At 50.0% G+C, this 25,912-nt stretch overlaps 1 protein-coding gene across 1 annotated transcript in view; it reads right to left on the reverse strand.

Annotated features, from left to right (window-relative positions):
- The window catches only part of CDH23 (cadherin related 23), a 195,356-nt gene that overhangs the window by 162,264 nt on the left and 7,180 nt on the right, over positions 1 to 25,912 (reverse strand). Inside the window, exons 2-3 of the mRNA XM_027720948.2 lie at positions 23,017 to 23,088; positions 18,669 to 18,746 (exon numbers count right to left, since the gene is read on the reverse strand). Of these exons, the coding sequence (XP_027576749.2) occupies positions 18,669 to 18,746; positions 23,017 to 23,083 (145 nt within the window). The 5' untranslated portion in view covers positions 23,084 to 23,088. The remainder of the gene's footprint in view (positions 1 to 18,668; positions 18,747 to 23,016; positions 23,089 to 25,912) is intronic.

Genomic DNA, 25,912 nt, shown 5'->3' on the forward strand with positions numbered 1-25,912 from the left:
CGTTCCATTGTCCTCTCTCCTGTGAGTAATGGGGCACTTCAGCTACGGGGCTTCAAAACCAGCTTGGGCTGTTTAACAACAGAAACAAGACCGAGGGAAATGGATGAAGCTCACTGGGCTGATGACTCCAATATACTGATAAAGCCTAGCTTCTCTGGTAGGAGTTGGGCAAAGCTCCAGTCCTTAGATGAAATTAAACCAGATCCAGCGACCAAAGCTCTTCCACTCATCCCTGCAAGCTCCACACACAGTGCCTTGTTCTCCCAATCTACGGTCCTGTGCAGCAAACCCACCCAAATCAAAGGCAAAAGCCAAGCCACAACAGCCTGAACTGGAAACAGTAGCGGTCCAGCTGTACTTGCAACACGTGGTACACCCTGGAGCACAGTGAGGGTGGTAACTGTTGAAGCCTGGGAGGCTTTCACAGGGCCATTGCCTCACTTTGGACGTCACAGATGCCTAAGCATGGCCAAGAGGACAATGAGCAAGAAATAGAGGCTGTTTATTGCAAGAGGAAACCTTGGAACAGAGCTCCGCAGTGGCTGGTGGGAGTGCAAAGGCAGAGCGTGCAAGCACACAGCTGTAAACTTGTTTCTGAGTTAATATACCCACGAGTGTTTTTCTTTTCCTATGAAAGCACACTCTTCTGCAAACAAACATCTGGAGAGTTCTGTTACAGCTGGACCATTATCCCCAGTGACTAAAGCATTCAATTAATTTAGCCTTTCTCATTTGCGAGTTGTCTGCAAATAGACTCGGATTTGCAGGAATTTATTTGCTATTTGAATATATTCGGTGAATGGTTTATTAAAAACATATTTCAGGCAAAGGATTTCTCATAAATGCTCCTACAACTGTCGCTCTGAGTGTTGGCAACTGACTGCTCACACCATGTAAATGGTCACTGTGGTCAGGTGGGAATGCCTTTGCATCTTGATGGAATGTAAACTACCTCCAGAAAGAGCTTTCCAAGCGTCTGCGGAAGCACCTGCACAAAAACAAATCCTCACACAAACACACAGCATCCAGCCTGCCTGAATTTCCTCAGAAAACCACAAACCAGTGTGCCCAGAAGTTGCCACAAAGGGAACAAGAAGAGAGTTGAACACCAGAATTAATTGACTTCATGCCAAACACCAGCAAAAACATCTCTCAGTCACTTCCGCAGCACCTTGCAAGAATCCACGGGGCTCCTGATTCAGGATCCTACCTGCCCAGCTGCCTTTTGTCTCAAAACCCCAGGAAGCACTTGCTGCAGGGATTTCAGCACAGCAGCCAGAGAAACAGGGTGAAAAAGGAAGCAGTGAAGGGCTCTTTCCAAGACTGATGTTATCCCTTGGGCATGCAACAAGCCAGACTCCTCCTTGACAGTGTACAACTGCAGGTTATACAGTACCTGTGACATGTCTGAAATAACAAACCTGCTACAGGAACAGTTCTGGTCTTCTACTAGACAGGACAAAGAGGAATGGCTTTAAACTGACAAAGGTTAGGAAGAAATTCTTCCCTGTGAGGGTGGGGAGACCCTGGCACAGGTTGCCCAGAGAAGCTGTGGCTGCCCCATCCCTGGAAGTGTCCAAGGCCAGGTTGGAGGGGCTTGGAGCAACCTGGGTTAGTGGGAGGTGTCCCTGACTGTGGCAGAGGGGGGTTGGAATGAGATAGTCTTCAAGGTCCCTTCTAGCCCAAACCATTCCAGGATTCTATGATTCTATGATTCCCCATGGCCAAGGTGACCTGTGACAAGTGACCTTTCTGCAAGTTGGGTCAGAGCTGCAAGGGGTGGCTGAGCCCACAAACCCCTCACCTGGTGTCCAGATCAGCCAGTGCTCAAAAAAACCTCCCTTAGTCACATGTAAAACCAAATAAAACTTTACAATCCAAACGGAAAACAAAACTCCATGTGAAATCCCAGCTGCTGGGTTGTTTGAAGGCAAAAAGAAAGCAATCACTGAGGTTTCACAGACTGTTCTAAAAGTGGAAATTTGTGAAGAGAAAAGTGATCCAATAAGTAACAGTTTCAGGCTTTTTTCTTTCAATAGCTCAGGGTAAAGATTTTCAAAGCTTCTCTTTCCCCTGAAGCCCTGATTGAGGGAGAAATGGGTATTGACCACCAAATTCAGCATCTCCTTGCTACTTGTAAACATCAGAGACCCCTCTGCCCTGACAGCTGCATCATGTACTCTTTTTTTCCCCAGCCCCTTTGGAGCACCAGCCTCCAACTGATGCAAATCCAGCCCCTTCACAGCATCTCAGAAAACTCCTGTCCACAGCCAGACATTTGGCCCCTTGGCTCTGCAGAAGGACCTCATGGATCCCCATGACTGAGTCTCACTGCATCAGATCTGAGAGGATGAGCAATCCTGCAGCCCTGGGGACACGGCCCCAGAGGCTGGAAATCTCCACTGCACGAGACACAGCTGAAAACCTCAAAAAAACCCTCAAAATAAACTCAATCCACCGCTCCAACCACGCCACAGAGGCATGCAAGAAATGCACCTTTTTTCTCCCTTTCCATTATAACACAGTCATTCTTCTTCTCTTTCTTCTTTAGTTATCCTTTATCCTAGCCCTTGTCCTTGACAGGATACAGAGAGCACCCTGGCCAGGTAGCTCCCATAAATTCTTCAAATTTGGGCTGAGATTATATCTGTGGTTATTAAAGAGTGCTAATAAACCTTATCAACCAAGAGTGAATGTAAAAGGAATAAGGGAAGGATTTTCCTAGGTCTGAAAGTGTAAGAAATTCATAACTAACTTAATACCTGTTCCAATAAGAGATAACCATGGAAAATCTATTTTAAAACCAGTTTGACTCTTTCCATAACCAAAAAAAAAATAAAAAAAGAAGAAGAAGAAATGTCAGGACCTGAGGGAATGGCCTGAGGTTGTGTCAGGGCAGGTTTAGGTTGGATATTAGAACAAGGTTCTTCCCCCAGAGGGTAGTTGGGCACTGAAGAGGCTCCCCAGGGCAGTGGGCACAGCACTGAGGTTGACAGAGCTCAAGGGAGTGTGTGGATGATACTCTCAGAGATATGGTGTGACTATTGGGGAGGGTCCTGTGCAGGGCCAGGAGTTGGACTGGATGAGACTTGTGGGTCCCTTCCAACTCAGCATATTCTGTGAAAAAAAGAGACACTGGGGGTCTCAGCCATTCCCCAGAGACAACACTTCCAGGCTCCAGACCTGCACCTCCTCACCCCAGGTATTTTTAAGCAGTTGTGCAAACCACCTCCTTCTCTTCCATCTCTTGCCCATGACATAATCCCAGGCTTCTCAAGCTTTGGGATGCCTGTGCATGCTCTCAGCTGAGGATGTTGTAACCCCTCAGGATCATGCCCCCAGGCTTCCTGCAGCCTCCCCGCCCGCAGCGGCAGCCCCTGACACGCCCGTGAAATGACTGATGAGTCGGTGCGTTGTTTTTGAGCAGCTCACGTGCCTCCCCTGCACGCAGGATGACAGACCTTGGGAACCTGGGTATTAATCTGGAGATTTATAGTCAAATCTGTCACGGTTGGGGAAGCTTTTTTCCCCCCAAGAACTCTGCCTGAAGGTCGGCTCTTCCCAGGCAATAAGCTCAAAGAAACTTTCTCAGCCACCTTGGACCCCAGCAAAGGGCACAAGGGAGGGGGACAGCCACCGGATAACGTGCCCGGCCTCAGGCTGCTCAGGCAGTCCCACAGATCCCATCTGCTCAGGGGGAAAGCATGTTATGCCAGCAGAGCCCTGCCTACAGCTTCTCACCCCCTGCAGGTGTGAGAGCCCCCCACCCTGAACTCCTCACATATCCCACATCCTCAGCATACTGGGTAAAGATACACAGACACAGCCAAAGCCCACCATCCAACCCAGCACAAGTCCCACCTGTGCACGTAGAGCAAAGGTGAGAGGGTTGTAAAACAATCTCCTCTCCTTCCAGCCCTTCCTGTTCAAGCATCCATTGCCACGAGACGTTTGATGCATGAGGTGACATCTCCCTGTGCACAAACACCATCCCGCAGTTCAGGGAGGCTGCTGTTTGCTTGTATTTCACTGTCAGCACCACACTATTAGTTCTGTATCATGGCTGGTACTGCAGCTCCAACAGCCAGCAGGTGCCACCAAAATCAGGGTAAAACCTGGGAAACACAACTTCACCCAGCACTTTAACAAAATGCCACGTATTTGCCATCCAAAGGCAGCACAGCCACACTGCATAACTGCTTTAGGATGGGATATCCCCCCTAAGATTACCCAAATGTGCCTCTGGTGTTGAGAACACACCAGCAAACTGTGTCTTTTTGCTCAAAACAGTGGAATCAGTGGAACAAATGCCCCAACAACTGATGACAGAAGTGGGAGGAGCTGGTGAGGAATAAGAAGCCCGGGCATTTGTAGGTGCAGCAAGTTTTGGAGCAGGTAGAGGCAAAACACCTGCCAGGAGCTGCCACAGACTGAGTGGCAATTTCACAGATCAACAGCTCAAAAAAAATCAAATAAAATGGCCCAGGCCACGACTAGCTGGGCAGCTGGATATGGACTGGCAGCAAAAACAACTCAGTGGGCTGCCAGAGGCAAAGCCCATCATTCATATGGATGAGAGCCAGGACCACAAGCAATTCCCACCTGAGCCTCACGGGATGCTCCAAAAGGATGCTCTGGGTGAGATGGTTTCTAAGAGAGGCTCTTCCCTGCACATCACTTTGCTAGGCGAGTTTCTCTGGACACACCTAAAAGACAAACCCTTTTCTCAAGGCCTCAGACACCCTGAACAGAGGGTGTCTGTTATGAAAGATGCCTTGGACAAGGCAACAGCCCTTCTGTTCTCCTACAGCGTGTGTTAGGATGGGCTGATGGTGCACGTGCTGCTTGCTTGCTTTGCCAGCAGAACAGATCAATTCCGACAAGGAAGACTCCTGAGGTTTATAGTCAGGGCAACGCGAATAAAACTGATGATCATTTATTCAGTCAATTTTAGCTATCCCGAACAATGAGCTCTCTGACAGCAGACCACAAATTTCTCCAGTGTATTCTTATTTAAAGCAATAATCCCTGTGGATAATTCTTAGACTCCAGCTTGTTTAGAAAGCACAGACTATAAAGATGTTTCAGAGGGATACGATGATTGCTGTACCCTTTCTTCCCTTGCCTGAGCCGTCAGATCAACTTTACAGGCTAGACAGAGATAATTCCAAATCAGTACTGCTGGCAAGATCCATGGAATGCTCCTGCCTGCAACCTGTGCAGGAAAACGATCTGCAAAGCTCCAAGGTACCTGCTTACAAAAATTCATCCCACAAATGTTTGCAACACTCGTCATGAAATCAAAGACCCACAGCAATGATACATCAGAGAGAGAGACTCCCTAAGTGAGTCAGAAGACTGTGTGAATAGTGACAGACTAACTACTTCATCATTTGGTGCTTTCCAGGCTGGCTTGTGTGGATAAAAGGCATAGAAGAGAAAAGGGATAAAAGGTACATTAAAGGCTTTTGAAATTAATTTGAGAGTTTCAAGAGCAAACCTGCGCTAGTACAACTTCCCCTTCAGGACAACAGGCATCCTTTTCTTTCCCAAAATTCTCCTTGCACATCCTTCCAAGCTCTTTCTTTTCTCTGGGCTGAGCTCCAGCAGCTCCCCCATGCTCTTCCAAGCAGCCAGTGGGTCTCCTGCCCACCTCCCCCTTGGCACCAGCCCACCCTGCCAGCTGGGCCACGTCAGGATGCCGACTGCTCTCCGCCTCACCTGATCAGTCACTCCATCGCTTTCAGGCTGGAGCAGCCAACACCTGTTCCTTCCCTGCCTTCCCAAAGCATTCCCACACCCCAAGGAAGGCAGGGGGGACCACACACACACATCCCCGCGTCGCCACAGACAGAAGCCACCCAGGTGACAAAAGCATGTTGGGCAGAGAGAGCAGGGGGGAGCAGAGAGGAGGCAGATTTGCAGGCTCTGATCCCAGGTGCCTGACCCCCTCCTCTCCCTCGTTATGGATGAGGTAAATTAGCTGTGACACTCATTAGCTGCAGCTCCTAATTAGTGAAAATTAATATTGGTTTTGATAGAAGTGTTGGCTGAAGCTCTCCCAGGCAAAGGCATTATTGACCTTGTTATCCCGTTTAATAGCAAGTTACATCACAGAAACTACTTTTTGTGGAGTTGACAGATTGCAGCCACCTCCCACCCTCCACAGCTCCCTTCCCCTTCCCTACTGCTCTGGGACACAGCTCCAGCCTCTGCCACAGCACCCTCAGCCCCTTGGGCACCTGCACTCATCCCTGGCTGCATCCCAGCATCCCAAATCTCATCTCAAGTCCTCTCATTCTCAGCTGCATCCCAAGCCTCCTCATCCCCAGCAGCAGCCATTTCCCATGACCAGCCCTTTTTTCCCCACTGTAAGGCAACAACATTTTTGATCATTTTCTCCCTTTTGTCCAGGCAATGGGAAATGGTGCAAACCTATACCCAGTTTTTAGGGCTATAATAATCTGTCTCTGGAGCAGTGCCAGCCATCCTTCCCCGCCCACAGACAGTGTTCCTTCCAATTGGCCTTAGATGGTCCCTAGGCCCTGTGTCCCATTCCATTACCCCTCCTACTGTCACAAAAAACTCCAGACTCGCCAGAGGAGTTGCTTGCCACCACCTCTACTCACAGTTCAAAAGAAGTCGTCAAAGGGAAGAGGAGCAATGCAATGGCAATTATCCTTTAATAAGGACAGAAATACAAGCAGCATTCCCTGACCTCAGGGATCTCTGCCCTTGGAGCCTGGGAATCCGAAGGTGGCAAAGTAACAGACACCACTAAACAAAAGGAAAACATTTGCTAGCAAAGTGATGCATAAAAACCCACCACACTCTATTATTCACACATTAATAACAATAAAGATGTCAAACTGCCAGATAAGAAGTTAATCTCGTTCAGAGCACAATTAAGGATGCCATTATCCAACCACCTGGGGCCACTTCCACTTGCACAAGGCAGTGGGTTTCACAGATAACAGGGATGAGCCTATGCCTGGTGAAGCAGGTCCCCCAGCCACCCCTTGTCACCACCCCACAGTACCCTCCAACCAGGGCACCTGAATATTGATGTTCCATCTTGTTCAAAAGAGGCTGAACATAGATCCAGGACACAAAACCATTCCTTCATTTCTGGGATCAACATCACACCGAAAACTGTCCCTCTGCTCGCCTGGATGATGCCACTGGATTCAGGATGCAGGATACACAAAGGGCAAGCCCAAACCATCTGCAGTATTGTTGGTCCCTGGGGGGAGCTTAAATTTCTGGGGGATAGGGAGGGGGAATACCACCACTAGAAATTAACTTCTCCAACAGATTCCAGTTGATTTTACAGCAGGATGCCCACCAAGCACAGCAATTTTGGCTTTCAATATGAACTAACCCGCTCTCTGTGAACCCTTGAGCCTTCTCTCCCACTCTGCTGCTTCTGTTTAGGAAGCTGAAGCCAGAAAAGCCAGGCACTCACTGCTGAGTATAAAGACACAACCGGCAAAATCTGTCCCTTATGGAAAAGGCACTGGAAGAGGAGAAACTTTTGAAGGAGGAAACCCTCCCTTGATGTCTGTAATGAAGAGATCTCTGGCTGTGTCAGCCCCAGCACTGCCCTGTACTGCCTGAAGGATCAGTATTTTTAATTTAGCCATAAAGGAAAAGGTTAAAAAAACAGTCAAGGGCCGAGAGCAGGAAATTATTCTCCAGGATATTAATTGCATTCAAGACTCTGCCACACACATCCCATACAAGCCCCTCACAGGGTTTCCTTCTGCACAGCATAAGATACGAGGCTCTGTGCCATGGGATGGAAGTAAGACCCAGCAGAAGCAAGGCAGAAAAGAAAGCCCACATCCCTCACCAAGCAGGATCCCAAAGCTGCTCCCCAGAACCAAGGGCCACAATAAAGCAAAGGTTAAAACACTGGGAATAGGGACATGAAATGCCACGGGCAACTACTGAATCACTCACTCCAGCAACTCCTAGAGCCAGAGTGTTTTTGAGTGAAACTGAAAGAACACAGATTTCTTTAACAACAAAAAAAAGGAAGAAAATCAGCAAATTGCATTTTAAATGCTCTCCCTCCACACCTTGCAAGCCTGCTCTGCAACAGGATGTTGTCTCTTCTTTGTCAAGGTGTGAAACAAGCAGCGTGCGAAGCAAAATAAAAGAAATACACTTCCAGCTTACAACCTGGAATGCAAAATCAAGCTCCTGGCTTAAAATCTGGGGGGGCAGGAGCCTCCCCTCTCTCCTAGGAGACACCTTTTCTACCTGTATCTGCCAAAAGCCGGCTGCAGAGCATCTCAGCACTGGTGAGGCTCACTCTGCTGCCAGCACTGCGTAAACTTGGAAGATCCTGCCAATTTTTATAGCTCCATGAGATCACCCTGTTGCAGCATGATGATATCAGCCTGGAATTTTTCTTCCCCTTGCCCTCTCCAACACAGAGCCTTAATTAATTATGACTATTTCCTCCATCCCACCAAAGTACGAAGTACATGGGCAGTGGCTTCTGCTCTCTGCAAACTGTCCCTGCCCACTCCACACCTGATGGCACTGCAACAATTTTTCCAAGAGAAAGAAGAGTTTGCAAATCCAGGGAGATGCTTTTTTCCCCACCCTCTATGCCCCTGGAAAAGCTGCTTCAGGGCTGGTGGGAGAGATGCGGAGGCAGGATGGTGCCTTCTGTGTGGTCCCTTCGCTTCTTGCCTTACCACCCCACTACACCCAGTTGGACATCCGTGCTCCACTGTGAAGGAATGTTGTTTTATCTGGCAGGATGTGTTTAATTTGACACTGCTGTCATGTGGGAAAAGGTGCGTTTCCAGAGTCAGGGTTTTCCGCAGTGCTGTTACTTATTTTACAGTCTTCTGCCATATCTTATTTCTTCCCCTCTATTTCCCAAAATCATCAGGAACAACCATCAATCTCTGCCTGGGAGGATGCTCCTCGCTCCTCCCCACACCCAAAATTAGGTCTCCCTTGGACTTTCTGCATTTTAAAATCTTTTCCCCCCCTCTTATTTTCAAATTAACTGCTTGAAACCAACACAGCGGAGCAAGGAACACCATTGCATCACTGCTTATGAGAGGATATTACATTCCATAACACCAGCTCTCACCTTAAAGCTAATAATCAATTAGAAAGGAAAAAGAAAGAGGTTTCTCCGCATTCAGGCACCGAATCACCCCCCTAATTGCACGCAGGCAGCGAGACAACCTCCGTGATACAATCCCAGAGCCTCGGCGGGGCAGGCACCTGACAAACCCATGCAGATGAATGGAATAAAATTGAGTTACTAACCATTAAATGTCAAGTGTTTGAAATCTTTCCCCCTCGCGTACTGAGCAATATTAATAAATCTTTAGGAGAGGGAGCGCACGGAGCTTATTCACGGCTCTGACCACCCTGCAAGTGGAGCAGATGTTTGCATTGAGTTGTCCAACAACGCTGGCTCCGGCTTTATTCCCCCCCACCCCCGAGTGGTTAATTCAAAAGCCATCAATGTACTGGAGCAGTTTGACAGGAGGAACCAATTTATTAACTCCCCCTGCCAATCAAGCACATTAAGCCACTAAAAGGCAGAAAAGGTGCATTAGCACAGGTTGGAGACGAACCGGTTTAAAAGCCGGGAGATGAAGAGGGGATGGATTGGTGCCACAACACTGAGGTGACCCACGGTCCCCAAAATCATGGGAAACGTCATAAAACAAGTTTGCCTAGAGGTGACCCCACACAGTCAACACAGCAACATCTCCCACCATCCTGGCCCCAAGCAGAGGATGCTCACGGGGATAAGGGCAGGTTTCCAGCCAGGCGCTTCCCAACAGCAGGAGCGCCACAATCCCAGTGCCACGGCACCTATGTGCATTTCCAGAAGGGCTCTCTCTCTTCTACCTGCTGATTTTGATACTGGAATGTGGTGGTTTTCCATAACGGGGACCCACTAAGTGAATTTTCACATTTTAATTTCTCAGATGATTTTGACGCAGGTGAAAAGAAGCTGGACATTTTTTACCCTTTTTTGTTGTTGTTTTTTCTTTGGGATTTTTGGCTTTTTTTACACCAGGTGGCAACAACTGCCAACTGGTGGTGATGATGAATAGTCTGAATTTTTTATTTCTTAAAGACAAGGGTTTCCACAGTGACCTATTATGTTAACCTTTATCTAAAAGGTTAATTTTGTACAAGTCTGAAAACTGTATAAAAAGAGCCATTGAGGGTATGATAGAATCACGGAATGGTTTGGATTGAAAGAGAGCTTGAAGATCACCTTGTTCCAACCTCCCTGCCATGGGCAGGGACACCTTCCATGGTTCCCAGGTTGCTCCAAGCCCCATCCAGCCTGGCCTTGAGTACTTCCAGGGATGGGGCAGCCACAGCTTCTCTGGGCAACCTGTGCCTGGGCCTCCCCACCCTCACAGGGAAGAATTTCTTCCCAGTATCCCATCTAACACTGCCCTCTGCCAGCTTTAAGCCATTCCCCCTCATCCTGTCACTCCATTCCCTCTCCAGCTCTCTTGGAGCCCCTTTAGGCACTGGAAGGGGCTCTAAGGTCTCCCCAGAGCCTTCTCTTCTCCAGGCTGAACACCCCCAGTTCTCCCAGCCTGGCTCCAGAGCAGAGGTGCTCCAGCCCTCTCACCACCTCACCCGGTTGCCTCGGGAGCTGGCTGTGCGCCTCCACAGCATTCCAGGGATAAACTGTGAACTGTGCAAGCAGTTGGATGCCAGCCCATCTTCAAACCATCCATCCCAGCACCTGTCACTCAACACACCTGCCACCTCACCCAGCCCCGGGCTGGGTGGCAAAGCACATCGAGGGCAGAGTGTGGCGTGTGACGCTCCATCGCTCCCCTCCAGCCTGGTACAGGCTCCTCCTGAGCGCTGGGGAAGGCATGGGAATGGCCCTGCCTCCCCTCACGTCCTCTTGCTTTGCTCCTCAGTGAAGGAAATTAGCCAGAGGGTGGTGGAGCAGATCCAGATTGCAGATACGTGGGATGAACATGCTGTGTGCAAACACAGAGGTAGGGGGTAATGGAGTGTTGGGGGATTTTTTCCTTCTTTTTTTAAGCTCACACAACCCAAATGTATCAAGTTTCTGATAAGCATATTTATCACTGTTTATCACAATCAGAGCTTTTTTTTTAACGAGAGCCCATTGACAGATTCAAAGTGAAGTCACAGCTCAACTTCTCCACCAAAAATAAAAATTATGAGCGTATGGAAATGCAAGTATTTCCCTACAGTACAGGGAAATACTCTTGGCTCACAGTATATTCCCTTAAAAGATTCATGGCTAGGCTTCGCGAACGAAGATCTGGGAAGATCTTAAAAGATTAAGATTAATACCTTAAAAGATTAATACCTCCACAAAGATACATATATAGAGTCTCCTAACTTGAATAAATACACACATATCCATACATATATACTTTTTCCCCTACCCTGTGTTTTTTGCTTTCCTATGATTGTCTCACATTGTTATTCCTGCTCTATACCAGGTTTGTCACCTGTGCTAATGCCTCCAAGCAGCCAGGAAAAACACAATTTAACTGAGCTAGGACAGTATCGACATCCAAGCCCAGGCATTCCAGAGTAACAAGGAATGGGGCACAGCCAACAAGAAGCCAGCCCCCAAATGAAGCTCCTACAGACAACACTGTGCAGATAATTAGTGCTGCTAAAGTCATCTCAGACATAAAAAAAATCACCCCAGACCTCATTACCAAACTCACACATCTTTCTCTGTGTCTTTGGAAAGAGCTGAGACCCGTGCAAGGGCTCAAAAGGTGGCGAGATCAAACCTTTAGCTGGTTTGACGAGGCAGTTGCCAGAAGCAAGGTTATCCTGGCATGTTAATGAATCCATATTGCAAATACACTTTCTTCCCTCTCTCTCTCCCCCTTCTTAAACATAAGCATTAACGTTATTGCCTATTAGCAAAGCAGATAGGAAGGTTTAAGTGATTGATGAAGTGATTAATTTAATGACGCAGGGTTAAGGGTTTGGGTGGGAGTGGGGCCTTTTTTTTTTTTCCTTGAGTTTCCCAATGTTGGGAATAACTGATTTTCTAGCCTTAAGTTTTCATTAAGGATGCTGTACTTTCTGCAGCTCAACAAGTAATTTCATCAATGGGCCTTCTAACGACAAGCGATGGAAAAAAAGGCTTGAGTTCGGAAAGCTGAGAAGCCCTTCTTAAGTTCTCAAATATTGCTGTCCATCAGGGTCGTTACCACACTTAGAAACAAGGCTGCTCCTTCACAGAGCACTGGAGAATCCTGAAAATTCAGTTTTAAGCAGTAAACAGCCATTGAGTGATAACATCACTTTCCATGTATACTCAAGGCAAAGGTGACAAGGTGACATGCCCACAGCCTCCCTTTCTGCAGGGGAACCTCGGTGATATCCAGAATAAAGCTTGTGAGGCAGGTTTCCTATTCAAAAATACGCAGTCTCTCCCGTGGCCACAGCCTGGTGTAATGATCCTTTGTAAAAGGCCAAATGAATTCTGTCGGCCGCACACGGGCACACACCCTGCAGGGGTGATGAACAAGGACCTGCCACACCACCACCACCAGCCCACCCAGCAGGAAAACCAAGGGGTTTAGGGTCTCCCTGTGCTCGCCAGCTCACCTTCTCTCTGTCAGATAAACAGCTCTGTGGGGCTTGTACCATTATGAACACCTCGCTCCCTTGTCAGTCCCCAAACTCTGTAACCAGCCACAGACCAACTCCCACCATGCACTTGCCCACTTTTGCTCTGTGCTTGCCCTCCCAGCTGGGGATTATTTATCTGCAGCACCGTGGTTTCACCATCAGCTGGAGCTGATCCAAGGCAACATCACAGCAAAAGGAGGGACAGCCTCCCTTGCCCGCTTCACAGAATGGCTGGGGTTGGAAGAGACCTTTGAGATGACCTAGTTCCAACCTTTCACTAGCCCAGGTTGCTCCAAGCCCCGTCCAACCTGGCCTTGGACACTTCCAGGCATAGGGCATCCACCACCTCCCTGGGCACCCTGTGCCAGGGCCTCACCACCTGCTGGGTAAAGAATTTTCTCCTAATATCTCATCTAACCACGCCCTCTGCCAGCTTTAAGCCATTTCACCTTGTCCTGTCACTCCAGACCCTTGTCCAAAGTCCCTTTCCCGCTCTCTTGGAGCCTCTTCAGGCACTGGAAGGAGTCTTCTGTCTTCCAGCTGAACACCCTCAGCTCTCCCAGCCTGACTCCAGACCAGAGGGGCTCCAGCTCTCAGAGCATCTCCATAGCATCCTCTGGACTGGCTCCAGCAGCTCCATGCCCTTGCTGTGCTGTTCCCCAGGGCTCAAGGCAGCTCTGCAGGAAGGGGTGTCTCACCTGAGGGGCAGAATCCCCCCCTGCCCTGCTGCCCATGCTGTGGGATCAGCCCAGAGCAGGGGGGTTCTGAGTGCCAGCACACACAGCTGGGGCATGTCCAGCTCTCGCCCACCAGCACCCCCAAGTCCTTCTCCTTGCACCATCTTGACTCTTTTAAGTCCCCCTTATCTTGTAGTAATCCCACAATCAGCTATACTTGAACGCTGGTCTGGCTGAAAATCAGCTTTGCAGACTAGAAGAAAAACCCTTAACAAACAGATCTCGACCAATCTCAACATTGGTGTCGCTGGGGTGGGAAAAGGTCTCCTGGCTTTCAGCTCTCACCTTCCTCCCACTTCACATTCCCACCTTGCCTTCCTGGTAGGGCATGATCTTTCCTGTGGAGCATTTCTGGAGCTGTTCCAGCAAACTAACACACACACACAGAATACAGGGATGGTTTTCCTGCTACCAGCTGAGCGCAGCCCTGGCTGTGGGGAGGGCAGTGACACCTGGCTGGAGCTGGTGAGGCTGGACGGAAGTCTAATCCACTGCACAGTGACCTTGGATAGAGCACCTCTAAAGGGAAGGCAGGGGCTGTCTTTAATTAGACCAAACAAAGGCACAGAGGCCCCAGTCCACAGATTCAGCCAAGTCTGAAGCCATAGGAAGGGAGCTCCCGTCAGCACCGGTGTGAAGAGGGCACAGCCACTGCTTTAATACACATTTCTTACAGTCAAGGAGGCTTTTCCAAGCTCTCCATCCACTCTACTACCAGGGGCCACCACGTTTTCCAAAAGCACCTTCCAACGTGCCAGATTTTGCCAAAAGCCAGCCTACCTTGTATTGTTCACAGAGGCTCTTGCCTCATGTTCCCAATGTGCCCCGTGCTGCTTTACTCCTGGAGGCGTTAACCCCAAGCTTTAAAGCCATTCTCTGAGCCCCACCTCCTTGCTACCCAATTAGCACCTCGTTAACAGCATGCCCAGGGTACTTTCTGGTCCTGCCACTGTGACTTTTAACCTCGTGGTGCACCGACATTAATTTTTCTCTCTTTAGCTTTAGTACTTAATTTTGAGCAAGAAGGACACAAGAGCAGCAACAGCTCTCCCTCTCCAGCAACAGCAGCATATCCCTGCAAGAGTCGGGGGGGGAGGCCAGGAGACACTTAAGGGAGAAGGGTCCCGTGGCTGTGCCGTGTTCAGATAACCAGTCCATCAAAAGCTGTCCCCAACAGATGGCCCCCAAGCCTCATGCATGGATATCTGAGCTCTGAAACGATTTAATCAGCCCAGAAGGATGCAGAAACCAGAGAGCCAGCTTTTTTTTTCTCCTTTTTCCTTCCCGTGATGCATTAGGCAAGTGCCATGGAGGAGCCTACAGATGCCTACAGCTGTGGGATCAAACAGGTTTAGCCTGTGCTCAATACCACACAGATAACCATATCTTCAGCAGCAGCTTGAGTGGCCCAGCACCCCCAGGGACCATCCCTGAGTGCCAAAGCATCTGGCTGTCCAGGACCAGAGCACTGCAGCAAAAGGATGTGCTGGAAGAGAGGATTGCTTTGGAAAGGACAGATACAGTGTGTGGAGAATGGCAGCCTTCCCTGCCTGGAGAAGAAAAGACTGGTCCTCACCTAGGATGGAGAATCAAGTCAAGTCATCCACAAATATCAGAGGGATGTGCTGCCTCAGATCCACGTGAAGAGTCACCAGCCAGAACCCTGCCTGCTAAATACCATGTTCCTCTTCAGTTTTCTTGTGAAATAACTCTCCATCCCAGCAGGCACGAGGTGTCACACGCCAACCCACACCCTTTAATCACCACCAGCCAACAAAGTACATCTACACCTCAGTGCTACTCCACTATCCCTGGCTCCTCTTAGGCTGCAACAGCCTCAGAGGCACAATGAAAGCCACAATTCGTGAAACACTAGGACACAACTTCATGGGAAACGTCCACCCATTTTGAAGTAGGGCTTAAAAAGAGCAAGGTTCAGCTCTGCCCTTCCAAATTTAGTGGAGAAATACCCAGAGCCACGGTGTTTCTCAGCTCAGCAAAAACTGCACATAACAAAAAGGGGGCAGGAGCGACCCCTGAAATTCCCTGTCAGCCATCCATCCGCCTTGCTTTCCGAGCACGGGGAACCCAGGGGATGGAGAGCACAACCTGTGCCTCCTGGGAGAGGCACGGAGCCAAAGGGAAGGAAAAGGAGGCTCTGAGCAGCAAACACAGCCCCGGTCACTGCACACTGTGCTGAGCCAGCACCCCTCGAGGCTGTCGCTCTCAGCAACCCTGACTGTGGGACTTGCTGAGCTGGGGGTTCTCCTCAGCCCTGCTCTGCCACGGGTTCACACACGGGACGAGATGCTGAGGCAGCCAACTTTGGGGGACCCAGGGCTGAGCATCCCACCAGTCACTGGAGGCATCCCAGTGGCTCTCAGGAGAGCATCCCAGTGAGCCGAGAGCCTCAGCTGTGCTCTCTGCTGCCCAGGAATAACTCAGGGAATCAAGCAGCAGCCTTGGAGAAGTCCCAGGAAAGCCCAGCCCTCCCACCTGCCAGCTGTCCCAGTGCTGTCAGCAGCTTCACCAGCATCTTTTCACACACACATTGCCCAGGGGATGCTCATCCCAGTGGGTTTCCCCATGTCATCCACTGCTCAGCCTTTACAGAGGACACCAGTCCTTCACAGAATCACAGAATGGTTTGGGTTGGAAGAGACCTGAAAGATCATCTCTTTCCAATCCCCTGCCATAAACAGGGACACCTCCCACAGGTGCTCACAGCCCCATCCAACCTGGCCTAAGATTCAGATTTACTCCTAGTTTTAAGCAAGGAATGTGTTACCAAGGTCTGACGAGCAGGAGGGACAAATTGTCCCCAGCCCACCCAAGTGACTGTGTCCCTGACATGACATGGCCCAAGAGCAAGGCCAAGTGCATGTTATCACCTCAAGTGCAATGGTTATAGTGTTTCCCACTCTTTTAAGACAACATTATTCCAGTCATGCTAAAATGTTATCACTAGGATGAAGGGAAAGTGGAATTGCACTCGTCTGAATGGCCTCTTTTGTCATGCATTTTGCAAGGCGTTGAGGCATGAAAGCTTTCAGAGAAACTCGGGTGAATCCAAGCTAGGTGGTTATAAGCCTAGTTACAGACCTGACATGATGGATCATCTTCATTTTCCCATTCCTGTCCTGCTCACAGCAAATCCATTTGCTGGGCAATTAGACTGCAGTCATTACATTATGCTAAGAAGACGTTCCTTTGGCAGCAGGAGGGACCCCAACCAAGAGAAGCCCAGAGTGCTGCCTGCCCATCCCCACCTTCTGACAAGTGCAGGGCTGCAGGTAACCCCAGCGGCAGCAACGCCCTCCCAGCTCACATCACACCTCGCCAGGGCCCTCCAGCAACTCACCTGGCATCCAGAGCCACGCCACTCTCCTTTATCCACAGCCCTCCAAAGGGTTTGGGATTAAAAGAAATGGCCCTTGGAATGATTTTGCTTAAGGCAATGAGCAGCACGATAAAGATGGACAGTCCCTCTCCTTCAAACTCTTCCTCCAAGGGCTGTTAACCCGGTACTCCCGCTTTCTGCGTAGAACACACGGCGACACGGCTGCTGGTAGCTGGCCTGGGCTCTCTCAGGACCTCCTCCTGCCCATGCCTCCACAGCCCAACCAGTCATCATCCCTCCTCCTCATCCTTCTCTCCAGGCATCTCCCCCCATCTCCTGCAATTCCCTGCCCAGCACCTCTGCCTTCCTGGAGCTCACGTCTCCGATTCCCTCCACACCTGTGTGTGTGTTCCCATTACTTCTGGGTGAAATAACTGACTAGAGGGTCAGTCCACCTGAAAATTGCTCTCCCCAGACCTAAATGAAACAGATGGGCATTGATGATGTTTTGGGAGAAATTAATCAGCCTGGACCGGCGGCAGCACCAGCAGCTCCCTCAGCCCAATCTCGCCTAATGAATTCCGAGCTCTCTGTCTTAATAGCTCCTGACAAGACTAATTTACTCTTGTAAGTGATTAGAGGGGGAATGATCTCTTAATTGTTGCTTAAGATCCCTTTCGGCATAGCAGGCAGCAAGCAGGGAGCTGCTGAGTTGGGTGTGAGGCAGGGCTGAGCTGGGAATGCTGTGGGGAGGAACATCACGGGGATGGGCACTTGAGCAGACCTCAAAAAAGGAGGCACCTTTTTTTTCTAGGGAACCGGCGCCACATACTGTTCTGCTACTCACACTCAGGATCCAAGAAAAGTGTTTCCAGACAATACCTATTTTTTTTTTTAAAGTTAATAAGTCTGAACTCAGAGAACACCCACCCACAGCAGGACACACAGAAACACTGTTTGTCAATACTTTCCAGGCTGACATTTCTCTCCAGTGCATCTGGAAACAAAATTCCAGGGTGCCAATATTCTTAAGAGTCACTTATATATATATACAGTGTAACACAAAGTTTAAAAAAAAAAAATTTCAACCCCCAAAGTAATTCCAAAAGCAATTTGACTTGCACAAGGTCTCACTGGAAAGCAGACTGTCAGAAATCTTCCCCTATTTTCTGACAAAATAGAAGTTCAGTCCAATTCCCATAAGGCATTTCAAGCTCAAGTACCTCAAGAACAAGGTCTTCCAAGAGGAAGCGCTTCAATTAAGCTGTTCCCAACCAGTTCTCCCTTCTTCTCCCTTTCCAGGACTTCTCCTGAGGATGCATCTCTGTGCAGAGCTACCACCCAGGAGCCTCCACCACCTATCCAAACTTGCTAGCAAGACTCCATGTCTTGCCTGCTTGCTCTGACGCCACCCTAAATCCCACTCAGCAGGACACCATGGGCTGCAAATATGCAACCAAGGGGACCCCAAGAAGGGACAGAAGGCTCAGCTGAAAGCCCTGGTTGAGCTGAGAGGTCACTAGAGGGGACCTCTCCCATATCATCCAACCCTCAGTAGCTCTGGGGATGACGTGGGTGCAGCAAGAGCCCTTTTTTGGGAGGTTGCTGCTCAGGCTGCACGGCTGAAGGCAGCAGCAGATGTGAGAAGGGGCCTCCACGGCCTCCATCCCAGATGCCCTCCGCTCCCAATCGATTCCTCCCACATTAGAAGCCAGTCACGAGCCCTGATTGAAGACCACAAGTTTAATGGACTGAGAGCCTGGAAAGGCGCCGAGAGTGACTGGGTCGATTTCTGCATTTACTAAAAACCAATCCCCAGCTAAAGAAAGAAAGAAAAGCTACATCTGTCAATCAAAACAAAAGCATTCCTTCAATGCTTTTCCATTGGGGGGGGGAAGGCAGCAGCAGACACCCCCTGCCCATGGGCACATCCTACTTACCCACAGGTGTGTCCTCATTGATCAGCAGGTAGGTGTCAAAGAAATAGTTGATGAAGTATGGCAGCCGATTGCCCTGACCTGGGGAGAGGACAAAAGCAAGGAGTTATTTCCCTGGCATGGGCCAGCACAGCTGGGAAAGGCTCGAGAATGCACACGGGGGACCAGGCTCGTGATGGTGCGGGGTAACCCCGAGATAGGGGATAGCAGGAGGACAGAAAGCACCATGAGGTCCCTCATAGAAGCTAGCTGGGGAGTCACTTCCCTCTACAGGCCTTTCTGGTTTTGGTATTTTCCTCTGCAGGGTGGGGGCAGAGGGGAAGGGAGAAGCCGAGAGCTCAGGGACTGGGAACATCCATTATTGTTTTACTGCCTGATTAATGCCTTCGGGAGCCTTTCGCCTCATCACCAACCCCAGCAAACCCCCTGCACCTTCCCTCTCCCATCACCCAGTCGCCCTTCCCTCTAATTGCCTCCTTTCACCTTTAATAACCAGGCTCACTTCTTTCCACTCCCTTTTTATGGAGCTGGAAGCTCCGAGCCTGCCCCCGGACCACAGCCTCATTAGGTGACAGAGTCAAGTGCACAGCACGTGGGAGAGCAACAGCTGTAGCCTGAGCCAGGGAAAGAGTCAGCCAGGGAAGATCTACTGTTCGAGGGATGCAGGGAAAAAGGAGGCAGGAGAGAAACACAATGATTTTCCAAGAAGGTTTGTCTGAGTGTGCTCGGCATCCCACTTTCAGAAACAAGGACAAGACCAGCATCTCCTTTGCCTGCCCGAGCTCCCAACGGAGGGAGATGCTCCTAAGACCTTTCAAACACAGGTCCCAGGTGTGCATCCAAACAAACCTGCTTGGGGGGACATGGGTACAGGATGGGGAAGCAGCCCAAGCTCCTCCAGGGCTCCTTCCATAACAAGGCAAGGATTTCAGTCAGCACTGCCTTCTTTCCCAAGGCACCAGGTTGGTTAAACACCTTGAGAAGTGGGAAAGCACTGGAAGCAGTGCTGTTGCAAAGGCACATTTAAATCTCAGCCTCTGGAGTTAAGTATCTGGAAAGAAAATGAGAAGCACCCTGACAAAGTGGGTTATTTTAGAGCTAACGGCATCTCCGGGGGCTCTGGAGCACCCTCATCACTGGCTGCCACGCTGGGGCCAGCAGGCTCTGAAGGGGGCAAATGAAGCTAAAACACCTCAAGCAGCCCAGAGGACTCACTTCTGCAAACCCCTCTATTTCAAAATACATTTCTTAATATCACCACTAAAACTAAAAATGAATTGTGCTTTCCAAACCCAGCTGCAGCAGGTGCTGGGAGGTGTCCAAACCACCCGGCACGCAGGATCTGTGTGTTAAGAGAGGAGAGCGAGTGGCAACTGAGAGCTGGGAAATGCAGAAGGAGGGCCTGGAGGCAGGCCACTGCTTTGGGCTGCAAATCCCAGGATAAAGAGCAGGGCTGTCACTACACTGCCAGAATTCCAAAGGGCAGCGCGTGATGGGAGGAGATGGAGAGGAAGCATTTGGATGCTACAAAAAAATAGGTCATGTTGATAGATGTGTTCTATGATGAATGGAAGACAGGCCCCCAGAATAGCAAAGGGACGCTGTGGCTGAAGCCACAGCCCCATCAGCCCTGTCTCCCTGGCCAGTCTCAACACTCACATCCCAACCACGGCTACTTCCAGCTCCCCCATAGCCCAGACCACTGCCAAGGGCTGCATCCATGGAATGCCTGCAGGAACTTCTCCCTGTCTCAGATGTGGCCACGAGCTCTTACCCCCATAACCTGGGTGCTGCCAAAAGGTACTGAGCTGCTCTGCAAAACACAAGGCTCCCAACACGTGTCCTGCTGCCCAATTTAGGATGGCCAGGAGTTTTCCTTTCACATTCAACCCAGAGCTATCAATGTCCTGTTGGCTTTCTTGACACCTGCCCTCTCGCAGAAATTAATTTGGGAATCACGACCACATGCCACATATCTTAAAAGCAAGTTCATGCTTTCCCAAAGGCATCACTGTGATCCAACCATCATCTGTGGCTTCATCTAGTGGATCAGCAGCTGGATTTTTCTTCTGGTAGACTTTCACAACCATCCAGTTACACCCTGAGATGTACCATCCCTGTAGCCCTCAACAAAAGGAGGAGTCCCCTCAGAACAGGAAGGATGTGGATCTGCTGGAGCTAGTCCAGAGGCTGCCATGAAGATGCTTCCATCCCTGGAAGCGTCCAGGCAACGCTGGATGGGGCTTGGAGCAACCTGGGATAGTGGAAGGTGTCCCTGCCCATGGCAGGGGGGTTGGAAGTTGACAATCTTTAAGGTCTCTTCCAAGCCAAATCACTCTGTGATTCTAACATGGCTCTTGGCACATTGGCAGAAAACCATCACTTCATCACACACACCTGTAACCCTTTTCTGCTCCTTCACAAGCTGCCAGCAGGCTCCCAGGGATCACAATCAATGCTGTTTTGATGCTCTGGGAGATTTCTTCCCTGCAGGTGTGTGTCTTCCATGCCTGCTCCACGTTACCCCTGTAAAACCTGCTGTTGGCTTTGCCCTCCAGAGTCAGCACTCACATCCTTGACCATTGCTGGTGTGAGAGCATGGCAGTCCTGGACCCCTTAGTCCCTCCTAACTTGAGAGGATGGAGGTCTCTGCTCATCTCCAGTGACTGCAGCAGTAGCCATGTAGGAGCAGGGAGACCCCACTGCCAAGCCAGAGCTAAACCAGCCTCTTCCAAACAACACTCCAAGCCCACTCAGGCTGCACTTGTGCATTTACCCAGCTCATGGCTTTGCCAGGAGCTTTGTAAATCTCCTGGGAAGAGGAGCTCCATCACCTGCAGTCCCCAGGGAGCATGGCAGGGCATCCACACGATTCTCCCTGTCCTAGGGACAGGAGTTGTGCCAGCACTTGCTTATCAAGATGACGACAACCAAGCCCTGGGCAGGGTTTAGGAGAGAAGGACTGGAACACTGCTCTGCTGTAAGCCTCCAAATCCCTGTTTCCATGTGCTGCCTCTTCAAGGCTTTGCAGGTTGTTATTGCAATGAAGGAGCAAGTCCCCAACCAGGCAGGCAAAACCCACCACCCCACTTCCAATGGGACACACTGGACACTCGTGGGAAGTGATCTCTCCAGGGGCCAAAGGGCTCGCTGTGTTGTCTTTTTTTACTTATTTTTCCCCCTTCCAGAGGAGTGACAGGGCAGTTACCCAGCAAGGCTACACTTGATCCAACACGACACCAGAGGGAGATTGACTGCGCCTGTCAGTCACAGCTAATGTCATCCACTGACTGCTTAATCAGGCTGCCAATCTGGGCAAGCCATCTTGAGGCTTCAGGAGGGGAAGAAAGGGGGAAAAAAGCCTTTATTCCAAAGGGCACAGTGCTATCAAATGGACACACACTCGCTATTGTTTATCAGCAAGAGCCACACAGGCAAGCTCCTGCCCAGCCACCCTCTCCCCCACCAGCACCCAGGGGTTTTAGGCCATTCGTGTAACAATCCCAATTTTCACGGAGCTTTGCCGTACATTTCCAGTACTTATGCACCCTGTGATATGCCAAAACCTGTCTTGAAAGGCACATTTTTTACACCAAAAGGCTGTTGTCCCACCAGCTCCCTGCCAGGAGCCCCCATGCCAGGGAAGACCCAGAGAAACAGTGGGAAGAGAGCTGACTGTGGAGGCTCTGCCAGCCCACAGCCCTGTCTTCCCTCCATCTGGAATTAGACAAGGGGTTTTGCAGCTTGGAGAAGAGTTATTTCCCCTTCAGTATATATTAAAGCACAGTTCAGGTAACAATTCTGCTGCTGAAAGCAGAGAGAGAGCCCTGCCAGCAACACCTCTGCTGCTGAACAGCTAACAAGCTTCTCCTTTACATCCTGCCTGTGATCACTCCCTCTAGGTTTCTTCGGGGTTTATTTACATAAATTGACCTGATGCCAGGTCCACCACCAGCTTTGACTTGGTGAATCCACGCCTTTAATTTGCCAAGGGCTCACAACTGAGATACACCAGGAGCACTACCACTGCTGGGTTCACCAGAACATCCATCCTCCTCCAAGGCTCTTTCCAGCCCCACCTGCTCTCTCCCAGGAAGGGCCATCTGATGCCAGGTGTGCAGTCACTAATGACTGCAAGAAAAGCAGGAGCATGATGTGCAGGTCCCCAGGACTTTGCGGGATGGAGGCAGAGATCTGCTTACCCATACCAGCCACATCCCTCCTTCACCCCAGCAATGCTGCTTTGCACAGTCATCAGGAGACCACAAACACAACAATTATTACCTTTGTTCCTTGCAAACCCGAGCCCCAAGCAGGGAGAGAGCATTGGACAGACATCAGGATGACTTACCGGGACAGACCAGCTCCAGGAGCAAGAGGAGGAGCAGCAAGTTGCCGGCGGCAGCGCGACGCTTCATGGTTCCTGTCAAAGAACAAAGGCAGTGTCAAGTCCAGCACTCCATGGATGTGACCTTGTCTCTCCAAACCAGGCTCAGTGCCCCAGGGGACACTCAGGACACCAACGCTTTGTTTCTCAGGTCACACAGCCCCAACCATCCTCCTGGCGAGCACCAAATCAAAACCAGGATTAACCTGGGGCAGGGGCTCCATTTTTTCTTTCCCACTTTCCAAGGGCTCCTCTGCTGCGAGGGGATGAGCCACGGTGACCTCCGTGGTCAGGACAGGAGGAGCCCCAGCTGAGATGAGCTGCTCCAGCACCGAAGGGAGATGCTGAGGGTAAGGAAGAGCTGCTGCAACCCGGGAGCGACACAGCAGCGAGCTGTCAGCACCAAGGATTTAAGATGATTTGGCAGAGCGGCACGGGAAGCTTGACCCAGAATCACTGGAGAGGCACCAGGATTTGGGAGGACAAAGCAGAGGCCCTCAAACCTCTTCAACCACCTGGGTGGCTGCAGAACAGCCACTGCAGGAGCACGGGAAGCAGAGAGGCTGGCAAACGTGCCTACATCTCTGCCTCCCAAATTTCCCCAGCTTCCCATTCAATACAGCACAAGGCTCCTCATGATGAGGCACCAGAATAAAACAGTGCTAAGGAGCTGCATACACAATGCCACATCCTGGCTCAGGGTTCAGACCACCACATCCAAAGCTTTTTCCGAACCAATCCCACAAAACCTCAGCAAAGTCCCACTTTGGAAGTAAATTCGTACATGTGGATCTTAAAACATCCCACCCCAGGGGCAAGCATAAACCATACACATTGCACACAGCAGACAGGCACAAGGAAACCCCCGGGCAGCTCGCGAGAACCTGAGGACACTACAGTGACCCATCTCCGAAGCTCTCTGTGTTTCTGTGGGTGCCGTGCAAGTTGTGGGGCAGTGGAATGTTCTCCCACCAGCACGGCACATCCATGCAGCAGCAGCCCCAGGGACAGAGCACAGAGGTGACAGCCATCCTTGGGGACAGCAAGCACAGAGATGAACCTGCAGTTAAACACGGAAGCAGCTCCCACTTGAGATCAAGCGCTGGCCAGAGCAGAGAGGGCTGAAACGAGTAATAAGTCCCTCTTTCCATTCACCAGCTCAAGCAGGGACTCATTACACTTGCAACTGGTCCTATGCACAACAAGTTTTGGTTCACCTGGTGCTCGCAGCACTTGGAGGACAGATCACTAAAGCAACAGACCTGAATACGCTGTTGTGACACGTGTGATTCCCACCTGGGGAGCATCCAGACAGACAGCTCATCCATAAACCCAAGGTACCACCTTTGCCCACCATTCATGGAAGCGCAGAACGGTTTAGGTTGGAAGAGACCTTAAAGACCATCTAGATGCAACCCCCCTGCCATGGGCAGGGACACCTTCCACTAGATCAGGTTGCTCCAAGCCTCATCCAGCCTGGCCTTGCTTAACTTTTTTCCTCTCCATTTACCCCAAAGGCAGCAGCTCAGCCTTCCCTTCACAGCATCCTGCTCTATACAGACTAAATACAATGCCAGCAGGCAGTTATCCCAACACGTGGCACTGTAGCTGGGAGCCCAGCTAAGGTGGAGGGTTCTGCACTCCACTGCCCCCCAAGAGATTCATGGGCACCCTCGTGGATGCTCCTACAGGAGCTTCAAAGCAATAGCTACACATATTTTAGTTTTACTGATGGATGTGTCAGAGAAGACAGCTCATAACAATTCTGTCACCGCAGAAAGGGCCTGAAATTCTAATTTCTTCAGCTATTTTGCAACGAGAAAACATCTGGGAGGAAAGGTCTGTGCCTAGGCAAGAGAAATGGTGCTGTGGTGTATTTTGTGCATCTTTAGGAACTTCAGTGCAAGCCTGAGAAGACATTTGGGGTTGGCAGGGCTTCACTTTTAGGTGTATCATGCCAGCCTCCCCAGCAAACAGGGAAAGGGCAGGAGAGTTCAAACCTCCACCCCTCAACAAGCTTCTGATTTCTGAGTGCTCAGTATCAGCAGAGCATCCAAAAAACCAATTTCTAAACAAAAATCACCAGTTCCCCAGGAGCCAGGCATCCTAATAGGCCCTTTAAATCTTTAGATCCGGCCAACAAAAGCAGAACACATTCTTCTAATAGAGCAAAACACCAAACATCTCAATTTCCTCCCTTGTTTTAATAAGTTTTGGGGAGGAGAAAATCTCAGATACAGACAACATCCCCGTTTCAGACCCCTGCATCCCCCCTGGCCAGCATCAAACCTGGGGTGCAGAGCCCAAGGTCGCCGTGCTGCAGCCAGTGAGGATAGGATAGAAATGAGTTTCTCTGTCTTCTGCAGTGCCAAAATGCCATTGAGGAGGACGCTAACTTTCTTCTCAAGCAGCACCACTATCAGCCCAAGTGAGCGGAAACATTATTTTCCGGCTTCACAGCCCGTGTTTAAAAAGAAACAGGGCAGTGGAAAAACAATTTACGCGATGCAGAAATCAAGGCAGCTGACAGCATCCCCTTTCGAGTGTCCTGATAAATCTAAATATTGTATATTCCAAGTCAGTCACTTCATTATGTAAGTAATTGCCTGAAATGTCATTTTGATTTTCTCTGTCTTCATTAATATTGCAGCTCTTCACTGGTTCCCCGAGATGGTTCACTCGAATATTGCAAATTTAAGGAATGGGATCGAGAAGTCTCTGGGGAGAACTTAAAAATTGTGACTAAGAGCATATTAAATTGCACCTTCTGCCTGAAAGAGGCTCTTTGGAGGAAGCATTCCGTGTGGTTTCCAGCATAATAATGTCTCTGGGCAAGTCGTCCCTGGGAACTCAACTGTTG

This window comes from Pipra filicauda, unplaced genomic scaffold, assembly GCF_003945595.2.
Source record: "Pipra filicauda isolate LSUMZ 115617 unplaced genomic scaffold, ASM394559v2 scaffold246_size1145428_pilon, whole genome shotgun sequence".
In the NCBI taxonomy this organism is placed as follows: domain Eukaryota; kingdom Metazoa; phylum Chordata; class Aves; order Passeriformes; family Pipridae; genus Pipra; species Pipra filicauda.